This window comes from Haliotis rufescens, unplaced genomic scaffold (assembly GCF_023055435.1).
Source record: "Haliotis rufescens isolate VD_foot unplaced genomic scaffold, xgHalRufe1.0.p SCAF_1, whole genome shotgun sequence".
Taxonomy (NCBI): Eukaryota; Metazoa; Mollusca; class Gastropoda; order Lepetellida; family Haliotidae; genus Haliotis; species Haliotis rufescens.
The window spans coordinates 562,434-577,780 of NW_025963779.1; the positions used below are offsets into that span (position 1 = coordinate 562,434).

Consider the following 15,347-nt stretch of genomic DNA (forward strand, 5'->3'; position numbering starts at 1 on the left):
CCCAGAACCTCCTTACACCTGCTCCTCCTTCTCCCAGAACCTCCTTACACCTGCTCCTCCTTCTCCCAGCTCCTCTCCACACCTGCTCCTCCTTCTCCTAGCACCTCCCCACACCTGCTCCTCCTTCTCCCAGAACCTCCTTACAACTGCTCCTCCTTCTCCCAGAACCTCCTTACACCTGCTCCTCCTTCTCCCAGAACCTCCTTACACCTGCACCTCCTTCTCCCAGCTCCTCCCCAAACCTGTTCCTCCTCTCAGTTCCTCCCCAAACCTGCTCCTCCTTCTCCCAGCTCCTCCTTACACCTGCTCCTCCTTCTCCCAGCACCTCCCCACACCTGCTCCTCCTTCTCCCAGCTCCTCCCCACACCTGCTCCTTCTTCTCCCAGCTCCTCCCCAAACCTGTTCCTCTTCTCAGTTCCTCCTTACACCTGCTCCTCCTTCTCCCAGCACGTCCCCACACCTGCTCCTCCTTCTCCCAGCACCTTCCCACACCTGCTCCTCCTTCTCCCAGCAGCTCCCCACACCTGCTCCTCCTTCTCCCAGCTCCTTCCCACACCTGTTCCTCCTTCTCCCAGCTCCTCCCCACACCTGCTCCTTCTTCTCCCAGCTCCTCCCCAAACCTGTTCCTCTTCTCAGTTCCTCCTTACACCTGCTCCTCCTTCTCCCAGCACGTCCCCACACCTGCTCCTCCTTCTCCCAGCACCTTCCCACACCTGCTCCTCCTTCTCCCAGCAGCTCCCCACACCTGCTCCTCCTTCTCCCAGCTCCTTCCCACACCTGTTCCTCCTTCTCCCAGCTCCTCCCCACACCTGCTCCTCCTTCCCCCAACACCTCCCCACACCTGCTCCCCTTTCTCCCAGCACCTCCCCACACCTGCTCCTCCTTCTCCCAGCTCCTTCTTACACCTGCTCCTCCTTCTCCCAGCACCTCCCCACACCTGCTCCTCCTTCTCCCAGCTCCTCCCCACACCTGCTCCTCCTTCTCCCAGCTCCTCCTTACACCTGCTCCTCCTTCTCCCAGCACCTCCCCACACCTGCTCCTCCTTTTCCCAGCTCCTCCCCACACCTGCTCCTCCTTCCCCCAGCACCTCCCCACACCTGCTCCTCCTTCTCCGAGCTCCTCCTTACACCTGCTCCTCCTTCTCCCTGCACCTCCCCACACCTGCTCCTCCTTCTCCCAGCTCCTCCCCACACCTGCTCCTCCTTCTCCCAGCTCCTCCTTACACCTGCTCCTCCTTCTCCCAGCACCTCCCCACACCTGCTCCTCCTTCTCCTAGCTCCTCCCCACACCTGCTCCTCCTTCCCCCAGCACCTCCCCACACCTGCTACTCCTTCTCCTAGCTCCTCCCCACACCTGCTCCTCCTTCCCCCAGCACCTCCCCACACCTGCTACTCCTTCTCCCAGCACCTCCCCACACCTGCTCCTCCTTCTCCTAGCTCCTCCCCACACCTGCTCCTCCTTCCCCCAGCACCTCCCCACACCTGCTACTCCTTCTCCCAGCACCTCCCCAAACCTGCTCCTCCTTCTCCTAGCACCTCCCCACACCTGCTCTTCCTTCTCCCAGCACCTCCCCACACCTGCTCCTCCTTCCCCCAGCACCTCCCCACACCTGCTCCTCCTTCTCCTAGCACCTGCCCACACCTGCTCCTCCTTCTCCCAGCACCTCCCCAAACCTGCTCCTCCTTCTCCTAGCACCTCCCCACACCTGCTCCTCCTTCTCCCAGCACCTCGCCACACCTGCTCCCCTTTCTCCCAGCACCTCTCCACACCTGCTCCTCCTTCTCCCAGCTCCTCCTTTCACCTGCTCCTCCTTCTCCAGCACCTCCCCACACCTGCTCCTTCTTCTCCCAGCTCCTCCCCAAACCTGTTCCTCCTCTCAGTTCCTCCTTACACCTGCTCCTCCTTCTCCCAGCTCCTCACACCTGCTCCTCCTTCTCCCAGCTCCTCCCCACACCTGCTCCTTCTTCTCCCAGCTGCTCCCCAAACCTGTTCCTCCTCTCAGTTCCTCCTTACACCTGCTCCTCCTTCTCCCAGCTCCTCACACCTGCTCCTCCTTCTCCCAGCACCTCCCCACACCTGCTCCTCCTTCTCCCAGAACCTCCCCACACCTGCTCCTCCTTCTCCTAACACCTCCCCACACCTGCTCCTCCTTCTCCTAGCACCTCCCCACACCTGCTCCTCCTTCTCCCAGCACCTCCCCACACCTGCTCCTCCTTCTCCCAGAACCTCCCCACACCTGCTCCTCCTTCTCCTAACACCTCCCCACACCTGCTCCTCCTTCTCCTAGCACCTCCCCACACCTGCTCCTCCTTCTCCCAGAACCTCCTTACACCTGCTCCTCCTTCTCCCAGAACCTCCTTACACCTGCTCCTCCTTCTCCCAGCTCCTCTCCACACCTGCTCCTCCTTCTCCTAGCACCTCCCCTACCTGCTCCTCCTTCTCCCAGAACCTCCTTACACCTGCTCCTCCTACTCCCAGAACCTCCTTACACCTGCTCCTCCTTCTCCCAGAACCTCCTTACACCTGCTCCTCCTTCTCCCAGCTCCTCCCCAAACCTGTTCCTCCTCTCAGTTCCTCCTTACACCTGCTCCTCCTTCTCCCAGCTCCTCCTTACACCTGCTCCTCCTTCTCCCAGCACCTCCCCACACCTGCTCCTCCTTCTCCCAGCTCCTCCCCACACCTGCTCCTTCTTCTCCCAGCTCCTCCCCAAACCTGTTCCTCTTCTCAGTTCCTCCTTACACCTGCTCCTCCTTCTCCCAGCACGTCCCCACACCTGCTCCTCCTTCTCCCAGCACCTTCCCACACCTGCTCCTCCTTCTCCCAGCAGCTCCCCACACCTGCTCCTCCTTCTCCCAGCTCCTCCCCACACCTGCTCCTTCTTCTCCCAGCTCCTCCCCAAACCTGTTCCTCTTCTCAGTTCCTCCTTACGCCTGCTCCTCCTTCTCCCAGCACGTCCCCACACCTGCTCCTCCTTCTCCCAGCACCTTCCCACACCTGCTCCTCCTTCTCCCAGCAGCTCCCCACACCTGCTCCTCCTTCTCCCAGCTCCTTCCCACACCTGTTCCTCCTTCTCCCAGCTCCTCCCCACACCTGCTCCTCCTTCCCCCAACACCTCCCCACACCTGCTCCCCTTTCTCCCAGCACCTCCCCACACCTGCTCCTCCTTCTCCCAGCTCCTCCTTACACCTGCTCCTCCTTCTCCCAGCACCTCCCCACACCTGCTCCTCCTTCTCCCAGCTCCTCCCCACACCTGCTCCTCCTTCTCCCAGCTCCTCCTTACACCTGCTCCTCCTTCTCCCAGCACCTCCCCACACCTGCTCCTCCTTTTCCCAGCTCCTCCCCACACCTGCTCCTCCTTCCCCCAGCACCTCCCCACACCTGCTCCTCCTTCTCCCAGCTCCTCCTTACACCTGCTCCTCCTTCTCCCTGCACCTCCCCACACCTGCTCCTCCTTCTCCCAGCTCCTCCCCACACCTGCTCCTCCTTCTCCCAGCTCCTCCCCAAACCTGTTCCTCTTCTCAGTTCCTCCTTACACCTGCTCCTCCTTCCCCCAGCACCTCCCCACACCTGCTCCTCCTTCTCCTAGCACCTCCCCACACCTGCTCCTCCTTCTCCCAGCTCCTCCCCACACCTGCTCCTTCTTTTCCCAGCTCCTCCCCAAACCTGTTCCTCTTCTCAGTTCCTCCTTACACCTGCTCCTCCTTCCCCCAGCACCTCCCCACACCTGCTGCTCCTTCTCCTAGCACCTCCCCACACCTGCTCCTCCTTCTCCCAGCACCTCCCCAAACCTGCTCCTCCTTCTCCTAGCACCTCCCCACACCTGCTCCTCCTTCTCCCAGCACCTCGCCACACCTGCTCCCCTTTCTCCCAGCACCTCCCCACACCTGCTCCTCCTTCTCCCAGCTCCTCCTTACACCTGCTCCTCCTTCTCCAGACATCCCCACACCTGCTCCTCCTTCTCCCAGCTCCTCCCCAAACCTGCTCCTCCTTCTCCTAGCACCTCCCCACACCTGCTCCTCCTTCTCCCAGCACCTCGCCACACCTGCTCCCCTTTCTCCCAGCACCTCCCCACACCTGCTCCTCCTTCTCCCAGCTCCTCCTTCCACCTGCTCCTCCTTCCCCCAGCTCCTCCCCACACCTGCTCCTCCTTCTCCTAGCACCTCCCCACACCTGCTCCTCCTTCCCCCAGCACCTCCCCACACCTGCTCCTCCTTCTCCCAGCACCTCCCCAAACCTGCTCCTCCTTCTCCTAGCACCTCCCCACACCTGCTCCTCCTTCTCCCAGCTCCTCCTTCTCCCAGCTCCTCCTTCTCCCAGCTCCTGCTTACACCTGCTCCTTCTTCCACCTGCAGTGATTCCTTTCGTATAGACAATCCACTTGTGTTTTCCTCTTATCTCATGCTAACAGGGTTAGAAATAACAGGTTCACCAACAAACAGCGTCTCTTACTAAAAACATCCAATGGTAACAGCGTCACTCAATAACATCCTTAAATGCTCACGGAGTCACTTACTAACTAGCAACATTCAATGCTAACAGCGTCACAAACTACCAACATGCAATGCTAACAGCGTCACTCACTACCAGCATTCAATGCCAACAATGTCACTCATTACCAACATGCAATGCTAACAGCGTCACTCACTTCCAACATGCAATTCTAACAGCGTCACTCGCTACCAACATGCAAAGCTAACAGCGTCACTCACTACCAACATGCAATGCTAACAACATCACTTGCTCACAGCCGCCGATGCTAACAGCGCCACTTACTAGCAACATCCAATGCTAACAGCATCACATACCAACGCGACACCGTCATCCGCGTGAGCCTTCCACCTTTGTATTTCTCTACAATAACTCCACAATTCCCTTGCAGACACCGGGGAACTGACGGCTAGTGCAGATCTGAAAAACCAGAAGGCTGATTTCGTAGAGATCACGGCAACACTGAGTGACCCTTTTGAGAATACGGCCGTGTGCAAAGTTTCCATCACCATAAACAGTAAGTACCTGGACGATGTAGTCGGATGTATGTCACCTGGCAAGGGGTAATTGGTCGTGTGTTATCTGTGTGAGGGTCGTCGTGCGTGTATTACGCGGGAATGTTGCCGTGCGTGTGTTACCTGACAGGGCGTTGCCGTTCGTGTGTTACCTGGGAGAGCGTCACCAGGTGTGTGTTACGTGGGAGAGCGTCATCATGTGTGTTTATTACCTGGGAGAGTGTTGCCGGGTCTGTGTTACCTGGGAATGTTGCTGTTCGTGTGTTACCTGGGAATGTTGCTGTTCGTGTACCTGGGAATGTTGCCGTTCGTGTGTTACCTGGGAATGTTGCCGTGCGTGTGTTACCTTGGAATATTGCCGTTCGTGTGTTACCTGGGAATGTTGCCGTTCGTGTGTTACCTGGGAATGTTGCCGTTCGTGTGTTACCTCGGAATGTTGCCGTTCGTGTGTTACCTGGGAATGTTGCCGTTCGTGTGTTACCTGGGAATGTTGCCGTGCGTGTGTTACCTTGGAATATTGCCGTTCATGTGTTACCTGGGAGAGTGTCGTCGTGCGTGTGCTACCTGGGAGAGTGTCGTCGTGCGTGTGTCGCCTAGGAGAGTGTCGTCGTGCGTGTGCTACCTGGGAGAGTGTCGTCGTGCGTGTGTTACCTGGGAGAGTGTCGGCATGTGTGTGTTACCTGGGAGAGAGTCGGCGTGGGGATGTTACCTGGGAGAGGGTCGTCGTGCGTGTGTTACCTGGGTGAGTGTCGGCATGTGTGTGTTACCTGGGAGAGAGTCGGCGTGGGGATGTTACCTGGGAGAGCGTCGTCGTGCATGTGTTACCTGGTAGAGCGTCGGCGTGCGTGTGTTACCTGGGAGAGCGTCACCATGTGTGTGTGTTACCTGGGAGAGTGTCGGCGTGCGTGTGTAACCTGGGAGAGTATCGTCCTGTGTGTGTTACCTGGGAGAGCGTCGTCGTGCGTGTGTTACATGGGAGAGTGTCGGCGTGCGTGTGTTACCTGGGAGAGTGTCGGCATGTGTGTGTTACCTGGGAGAGAGTCGGCGTGGGGATGTTACCTGGGAGAGTGTCTTCGTGCGTGTGTTACCTGGGAGAGTGTTGTCGTGCGTGTGTATAGCCTAGGAGAGTGTCTTCGTGCGTGTGTTACCTGGGAGAGTGTCGGCGTGCGTGTGTTACCTGGGAGAGTGTCGGCGTGCGTGTGTTACCTGGGAGAGCGTCACCATGTGCGTGTGTTACCTGGGAGAGCGTCGTCGTGCGTGTGTTACCTGGGAGAGAGTCGGCGTGCGTCTGTTACCTGGGAGAGTGTCGGCGTGCGTGTGCTACCTGGGAGAGAGTCGTCGTGCGTGTGTAGCCTAGGAGAGTGTCGTCGTGCGTGTGCTACCTGGGAGAGTGTCGTCGTGCGTGTGCTACCTGGGAGAGTGTCGTCGTGCGTGTGCTACCTGGGAGAGTGTCGTCGTGCGTGTGCTACCTTGGAGAGAGTCGTCGTGCGTGTGTAGCCTAGGAGAGCGTCGTCGTGCGTGTGCTACCTGGGAGAGTGTCGTCGTGCGTGTGCTACCTGGGAGAGTGTCGTCGTGCGTGTGTTACCTGGGAGAGTGTCGTCGTGCGTATGTTACCTGGGAGAGCGTCGTCGTGCGTGTGCTACCTGGGAGAGTGTCGTCGTGCGTGTGTTACCTGGGAGAGTGTCGTCGTGCGTATGTTACCTGGGAGAGCGTCGTCGTGCGTGTGCTACCTGGGAGAGAGTCGGCGTGGGGGTGTTACCTGGGAGAGAGTCGGCGTGGGGATGTTACCTGGGAGAGGGTCGTCGTGCGTGTGTTACCTGGGAGAGTGTCGGCATGTGTGTGTTACCTGGGAGAGAGTCGGCGTGGGGATGTTACCTGGGAGAGCGTCGTCGTGCGTGTGTTACCTGGTAGAGTGTCGGCGTGCGTGTGTTACCTGGGAGAGCGTCACCATGTGTGTGTGTTACCTGGGAGAGTGTCGGCGTGCGTGTGTAACCTGGGAGAGTGTCGTCCTGTGTGTGTTACCTGGGAGAGCGTCGTCGTGCGTGTGTTACATGGGAGAGTGTCGGCGTGCGTGTGTTACCTGGGAGAGTGTCGGCATGTGTGTGTTACCTGGGAGAGAGTCGGCGTGGGGATGTTACCTGGGAGAGTGTCTTCGTGCGTGTGTTACCTGGGAGAGTGTCGGCGTGCGTGTGTTACCTGGGAGAGTGTCGGCGTGCGTGTGTTACCTGGGAGAGCGTCACCATGTGTGTGTGTTACCTGGGAGAGCGTCGTCGTGCGTGTGTTACCTGGGAGAGAGTCGTCGTGCGTGTGCTACCTGGGAGAGTGTCGTCGCGCGTGTGCTACCTGGGAGAGTGTCGTCGTGCGTGTGTTATCTGGGAGAGTGTCGGCGTGCGTGTACTACCTGGGAGAGAGTCGTCGTGCGTGTGTAGCCTAGGAGAGTGTCGTCGTGCGTGTGCTACCTGGGAGAGCGTCGTCGTGCGTGTGCTACCTGGGAGAGTGTCGTCGTGCGTGTGTAGCCTAGGAGAGTGTCGTCGTGCGTGTGCTACCTGGGAGAGAGTCGTCGTGCGTGTGTAGCCTAGGAGACTGTCGTCGTGCGTGTGCTACCTGGGAGAGTGTCGTCGTGCGTGTGCTACCTTGGAGAGAGTCGTCGTGCGTGTGTAGCCTAGGAGAGCGTCGTCGTGCGTGTGCTACCTGGGAGAGTGTCGTCGTGCGTGTGTTACCTGGGAGAGTGTCGTCGTGCGTATGTTACCTGGGAGAGCGTCGTCGTGCGTGTGCTACCTGGGAGAGAGTCGGCGTGGGGGTGTTACCTGGGAGAGAGTCGTCGTGCGTGTGTTACCTGGGAGAGTGTCGTCGTGCGTGTGTTACCTGGGAGAGTGTCGGCGTGCGGGTGTCACCAGGAAGAGAGTCGCCCGGCGTGTGGTACTTAAAGGGACGTACACGTTACAGTCACATCAGTACTGTCGCCTGTTCTTCTATACGTACCCCAGAAATATGTTTATAACAAAATACACAGACTTCATTGGAAGTCTACTCATGACATATTTACAAATGAAATGCATATTTACTTTTGTAGATGTTAACAAGAAGCCAGTGCTGACCCAGACGAATACCAAAGTGTTCGCCAAAGAGGACGCAGCGCCCGGAGTCGAGATATTCAAACTGACCATCACTGACGAAGACACCCACGCGACTGGCTATTCGACCACGATCAAAACCCTCCCTGAAGAGGCGGCCGCCAACTTTGAGGCTGTGGTGACCGACAAGGGTAAGCTGCAATCTAAGGAACTCCAGTGTCGCCATACTCACAAATATTTGAAACAATACTTCCCTTCGACCTAATTGTGGTAACAGTGTTGACCTTGACCTTCGACTCAGTAATTGTAGCACTGTTGACCTTCGACTCAGTAATGGTAGCAGTGTTGACCTTCGACTCAGTAGTAGAAATAGTGTTGACCTTCGACTCAGTAGTAGTGACAGTGTTGACCTTCGGCTCAGTAGTAGTAAATGTGTTGACCTTTGACTTAGTAATAGTAATAGCGTTGACCTTCGACTCAGTAATGGTAGCAGTGTTGACCTTCGACTCAGTAGTAGTAATAGTGTTGACCTTCGACTCAGTAGTAGTGGCAGTGTTGACCTTCGACTCAGTAGTAGTAAATGTGTTGACCTTCGACTCAGTAGTAGTAATAGCGTTGACCTTCGACTCAGTAGCAGTGACAGTGTTGACCTTCGGCTCAGTAGTAGTAAATGTGTTGACCTTTGACTTAGAAGTAGTGACAGTGTTGACCTTCGACTCAGTAGTAGTAAATGTGTTGACCTTCGACTCAGTAGTAGTAATAGCGTTGACCTTCGACTCAGTAGTAGTGACAGTGTTGACCTTCGACTCAGTAGTAGTAGATGCGTTGACCTTTGACTTAGTAATAGTAATAGCGTTGACCTTCGACTCAGTAGTAGTGACAGTGTTGACTTTCGGCTCAGTAGTAGTTAATATGTTGACATTTGACTTAGAAGTAGTGACAGTGTTGACCTTTGACTCAGTAGTAGTAAATGTGTTGACCTTCGACTCAGTAGTAGTAATAGCGTTGACCTTCGACTCAGTAGTAGTGACAGTGTTGACCTTCGACTCAGTAGTAGTAAATGTGTTGACCTTTGACTTAGAAGTAGTGACAGTGTTGACCTTCGACTCAGTAGTAGTAGATGCGTTGACCTTTGACTTAGTAATAGTAATAGCGTTGACCTTCGACTCAGTAGTAGTGAGAGTGTTGACCTTCGACTCAGTAGTAGTTAATATGTTGACCTTTGACTTAGAAGTAGTGACAGTGTTGACCTTCGACTCAGTAGTAGTAAATGTGTTGACCTTCGACTCAGTAGTAGTAATAGCGTTGACCTTCGACTCAGTAGTAGTGACAGTGTTGACCTTCGAATCAGTAGTAGTAAAGGTGTTGACCTTTTGACTTAGAAGTAGTGACAGTGTTGACCTTCGACTCAGTAGTAGTAAATGTGTTGACCTTCGACTCAGTAGTAGTAAAAGCGTTGACCTTCGACTCAGTAGTAGTGACAGTGTTGACCTTCGACTCAGTAGTAGTAAAGGTGTTGACCTTTGACTTAGAAGTAGTGACAGTGTTGACCTTCGACTCAGTGGTAGTAAAGGTGTTCACCTTTGACTTAGTAATAGTAATAGTGTTGACCCTCGACTCAGTAGTAGTGAAAGTGTTGACCCTCGACTCAGTAGTTGTAACAAGGCTAACCTTTGACTCAGCTGTAGTAACAATATTGACTGTTGCTCATTCGGTATCAGCTAACCTCCCAGAAAAACAACAAACAAATCCTTACAAATAATGAAAGACCGTTAATCACATTCATAACAGAATATTCGACTTAGTAGCTACTTGAAGCGGGTCCTGTGTGGAACCAATGAATAAAATAGTCTAGTAGTTGTATCCTATGGTTGCATCCAAAGTTTTTAAGTCAGATTGAATCATTTAACTTCATTTCTTTCCAATCATGTTATTCATGTGCACTGTAAGGTAAAGATCCGGTTAGGTACACGTGTACTCAACATAAGGAACCATTCCACAGCACGGGGATTCCCCACGATCAACATGTCCATCTCCTTCCAGTTGTCTCAATCAAACTACGTGCTGGCAGAGAGCTGGACTACGAGACGTTAAACAAGTACACATTTTTTGTCAGCGTCAATGACGGCTGTTGGACGTCTGACGACATCGTCACATACTTGGACATCGATGATGTCAATGAGGCTCCGGGCATTGTCAACGGGTTGAAATATTCGGCTGAGTTTAAAGAGGTGAGCTTGTCTTCACTTTTATGCCCTTCTCCCTACACCTTCGTCGTCAGTAGACTAAATATTGTATTGACTACAATATTGTCTTCATTTCAGCTTTGTCTTCACTGCACCTTTCTCATCACAAAACGTTTTTCTTCACGATATTGTCTTCACTACGCTTTTGTCTTTACTATAGTTTTGTCTTCATTACTTCTGTCTTCACTACACTTTTGTCCTTATTACTTTTGTCTTCACTACACTTTTGTCTCCACCACGTTTCAATCGTCACCACACTTTTATTTTCACCACGCTTTTGTCTCCACTACGATTTTATCTTAACTACACTTTTGTCTTCACTATGCTTTTGTGTTTACTATACTTTTGTCTTCATTCCTTTTGTCTTCACTACACTTTTGTCCTTATTACTTTTGTCTTCACCACGCTTTTGTCTCCACTACGATTTTATCTTAACTACACTTTTGTCTTCACTATGCTTTTGTGATTACTATACTTTTGTCTTCATTACTTCTGTCTTCACTACCCTTTTGTCCTTATTACTTTTGTCTTCACTACACCACGTGTTTATCTTCACCACACTTTTGTCTCCAGTACGCGTTTATCTTAACTACCGTTTTGTCTCCACCACATGTTTATCTTCACCTCGCATTTGGCTTCACTATGCGTTTATCTTAATTACCCTTTTGTCTCTACCACGCGTTTATCTTCAGTTCACTTTTGTCTCCACCATGCGTTTATCTTAACCAAACTTTTATCTTAACCACGCTTTTGTCTCCACTACGTGTTTATCTTAACTATACTTTTGTCTCCACCACGCTTTTATCTTCACGTGCTTTTGTGTTTACTTTACTTTTGTCTTCATTACTTCTTACTTCACTACACTTTTATCTTCACTACACTTTTGTCTCCACTACGCTTTTGTCTCCACTACGTGTTTATCTTAACTACACTTTTATCTTCACCACGCTTTTGTCTCCACTACGCTTTTATCTTAACTACACTTTTATCTTCACTACGCTTTTGTCTCCACTACGCGTTTATCTTAACTACACTTTTATCTCTACCACGCTTTTGTCTCCACTACGCTTTTATCTTAACTACACTTTTATCTTAACTACACTTTTGTCTTCACTATGCTTTTGTGTTTACTATACTTTTGTTTTCCTTACTTCTGTCTTGACTACACTTTTTTCCTTAAAAGTTTTGTCTTCACTACACTTTTGTCTTCACCGCATGTTTATCTTCACCACACTTTTATCTTCACCACGCTTTTGTCTCCTCTACGCTTTTATCTTCACTACACTTTTGTCTCCACTACACTTCACTATGTTTTTGTGTTTAACATGCTTTTGTTTTCCTTACTTCTGTCTCCACTACACTTTTGTCCTGATTACTTTTGTCTTCACTACACTTTTGTCTTCACCACGCGTTTATCTTAACTACACTTTTATCTTCACCACGCTTTTGTCTCCACTACACTTTTATCTTAATTACACTGTTGTCTTCGCTACACTTTTCTCTTCACTGCAATTTTCTCCTCACTACAATTTTGACTTCACTACAATTTTGTCTTCACTACGCTTTTGTCTTCACTGCTCTTATGTTTTCAATGTGTGTGAGTATTGCGTAATGCCGCACCAGTAATCTTACACCTGCATTTCAGGACCAAGTGAACCAGTGTGTCAAATTAGGCTGCGGTGGTTTCGACCCAGACTTCGGCGACGTTGAAAAGTGGAAGTGGACGATCACTGATCCGGCCAAGTACAAGGACTCGTTCACCATCAGTGGCGCCGACTGTACTCTGTGTCTCAGGGCAGCGATCGAGCTGGACCCTGAACTGAGAGACAAGAAGGCAGACAAGGAACTGATTGATCTGAAGGTCGAGTTCGTAGATAAGGGCGACCTTCCCACAGAAAAGGTCAAGTTTGACGTCGCCGTGACAGTGTTGGAGGTAGCTGCATCGTCATTGGTTTAATAACATGTTCCAACTTTATGTCCCAAACATTTTACATTGAAACGAGTGTGATGATCAAGTAATACAAAACATAAATCTAACAGCGTGATTTCATCCCAGTCCTTCCTATATCAAGAGTTAACACACCGATATACTGTAATATGCTTGTAGGCTTATACATGAATGCTCAATGCCCAGGTGAACGACAACGACCCCATATTCGAGATGCCAAGTTACTTTGGCCAAGTGTTTAACACAGATTTAGAAGGGAAGGAGATCATCGCCATGGTAGCTGACGACCTGGACGCGCTCACGAACGGGATGTTCACATGTAGAGCCAAGCAGTGCGATGCCGCCCTGGACGGATATATCACCGTTGGTGCCGACTGCAAGGTCCGACTGTCCAGCTCAATGGCTACTGGGTTTGTTGGAGGGCAGAACTTCAAGTGTGACGTTGAAGTCATTGACAATGGGAATCCTCAAAGGAAGAGTGAAACTAAGGTACGTTTTATTATCTGTTTAAACTATATGTAATGATCCCCCACCAATGTGATGGTCACACAATGCGGAGTATAGCCGCCCCTGTATGTGTACTCCTCTACTTGATGTGTACCTCACCTGTAACCACGGACCCAGTGCAAATCGAGCTGCCAATCACGGTAGTATTGCTTGTGCGTCTCACTCTGCAAACATTGAAGTATCGGTTGAGTCTCATTCTGTAAGCATGGCAGCATTGAATGTGTCTCTGTCGGTAACCATTGTAGCATTGATCGTGTCTCTATCGGTAACCATCGTAACATATCAAACAGACTTCCATTACAGATTCGTAAATAGAGCTCTCTATACCAAAAAGGAATTATTAAAAATGAAGTTAACTGATGATGATATATGCTCTTTTTGTGTCTCTCTGAATCTGCAAAATTATACCATGTGTATGTGGAATGCGTTTTTATAAAATAATTTTAGTTAGAAATTGAAATGTACCTAAACTCGAAACTTGCATATGATATTCATATTACCATTCTTGATAAGTTATTTTTCTACAACAAAAACAACCATCTTTTCCACCATATACTTCTTCTTGCAAAAGAAATACATTCATCAGTCAAGCATTAAGAAAACCCCATTATGCTTTCCTTTCTTCATAAACATATTGAAAGATGTATGCAAAATCGAAATAATTATCGCGATGAAAAATAGTAGTATCTATAGATTCCACAGAAAATGGAAGAAATTATCAGCCTACTTTTTATAATTTCTCAGTCAATCAATATATGTACATACCCATATCTGATCACTTATATACCTCATGTACCAATGTTACATTTATGCCTACTGAATTGAAATAAAAATGTTTTTTAAAAAGAAACGAAAAAAAGAAGAAGAAACATGGTAACACATCTTGTATGTCTCCAGCTGGACCTGCAATACGTACTTGTAACCACCCTGCCACCACCACCAACCGAGACACCAGATCCTAATGCAAATGCAAATGCTAACGCAAATGCCAATGCTAACGCTAACGGTAACGCTAATGCAAATGGCAACATAGCAGGTGGGGCCAATGGAGCCCTCAACTTATTGTCCAACTCGGCAAATTCCGGTTCAGGCTCCAATGGCTTCTCCTCGCTGAGCCCGGGAGCCATGGCGGGATTGATCTGTGGAGCCGTGGCTATAGGTGGCGCTCTGACGGCGGCGGCCGTTGTAGGCGGGATCCAGGCCAAGAAGCGATGTGCGGCCAGGAACCGGAACAAGCCGAACACACGGAGATACAATGTCAACTCGTGAGTATAGCAATGCTATTCACACATAATAGTCCTGAAACACAATGCATGGTATCTTGGAATTAGCTACTTAAATGGGTGTATTAGTTGTTAAAGTGATGCAGATATACTATGTATAAATAGCGCTGTTGTTCACGTTCTTTGTGCTTGTAATAACGTCGCAGTGCTGTGACCTCCCATCTTCCCACTACTTCCAGGCGTGAGTCAACGATCAAGAATAACCGTGTCAGCACAACCTCCAGTGTCAAACTCAACATGCGTGAGTACTGAACATCCTGCTGCACATGCCTCTCTATGATTACCACGCTTCTATATGATTATCATGCTTCTATATGACGACCATGCTTCTATATGATTATCATGCTTCTATATGACGACCACGCTTCTATATGATAACCATGCTTCTATATGACGACCATGCTTCTATATGATAACCATGCTTCTATATGACGACCATGCTTCTATATGATAACCATGCTTCTATATGACGACCACGCTTCTATATGATAACCATGCTTCTATATGATTATCATGCTTTTATATGATTATCATGCTTCTATATAATTACCACGCTTCTATATGATAACCATGCTTCTATATGACGACCATGCTTCTATATGATAACCCTGCTTCTATATGATAACCATGCTTCTATATGATAACCATGCTTCTATATGATAACCATGCTTCTATATGATTATCATGCTTTTATATGATTATCATGCTTCTATATAATTACCACGCTTCTATATGATTACCACGCTTCTATATGATAACCATGCTTCTATATGACAAGCATGCTTCTATATGATTATCATGCTTTTATATGATTATCATGCTTCTATATAATTACCACGCTTCTATATGATAACCATGCTTCTATATGACGACCATGCTTCTATATGATAACCATGCTTCTATGTGACAACCATGCTTCTATATGATTGTCATGCTTTTATATGATTATCTTGCTTCTATATAATTACCACGCTTCTATATGATAACCATGCTTCTATATGATAACCATGCTTCTATATGATAACAATGGTTCTATATGACAACCATGCTTCTATATGATAACCATGCTTCTATATGATAACCATGCTTCTATATGATTATCATACTTCTATTTGATAACCATGCTTCTATTCATTATCATGCTTCTATTTGATTCCCCTGTTTCTATAAGATTAATGCTTCTGTGTGATTAATGCTTCTGTACGATTAACACTTCTATATTGTTACCGTGCTTCTTTATGATTACCAGGCTTCTATTTGATTACCACGCATCTATAGGATAAAGA

At 49.9% G+C, this 15,347-nt stretch overlaps 1 protein-coding gene across 2 annotated transcripts in view; it reads left to right on the plus strand.

Annotated features, from left to right (window-relative positions):
* The window catches only part of LOC124126548 (cadherin-23-like), a 128,206-nt gene that overhangs the window by 110,441 nt on the left and 2,418 nt on the right, over positions 1-15,347 (plus strand). For both annotated transcript variants that reach the window (XR_007219932.1, XM_048392242.1), the window contains exons 22-28: positions 4,880-5,005; positions 8,077-8,268; positions 10,121-10,308; positions 11,969-12,256; positions 12,458-12,760; positions 13,676-14,043; positions 14,241-14,302. Coding sequence is in view for 1 of the 2 variants with exons in the window: in XM_048392242.1 (XP_048248199.1) it covers positions 4,880-5,005; positions 8,077-8,268; positions 10,121-10,308; positions 11,969-12,256; positions 12,458-12,760; positions 13,676-14,043; positions 14,241-14,302 (1,527 nt within the window). In the remaining variant the exon portion in view is untranslated. The remainder of the gene's footprint in view (positions 1-4,879; positions 5,006-8,076; positions 8,269-10,120; positions 10,309-11,968; positions 12,257-12,457; positions 12,761-13,675; positions 14,044-14,240; positions 14,303-15,347) is intronic.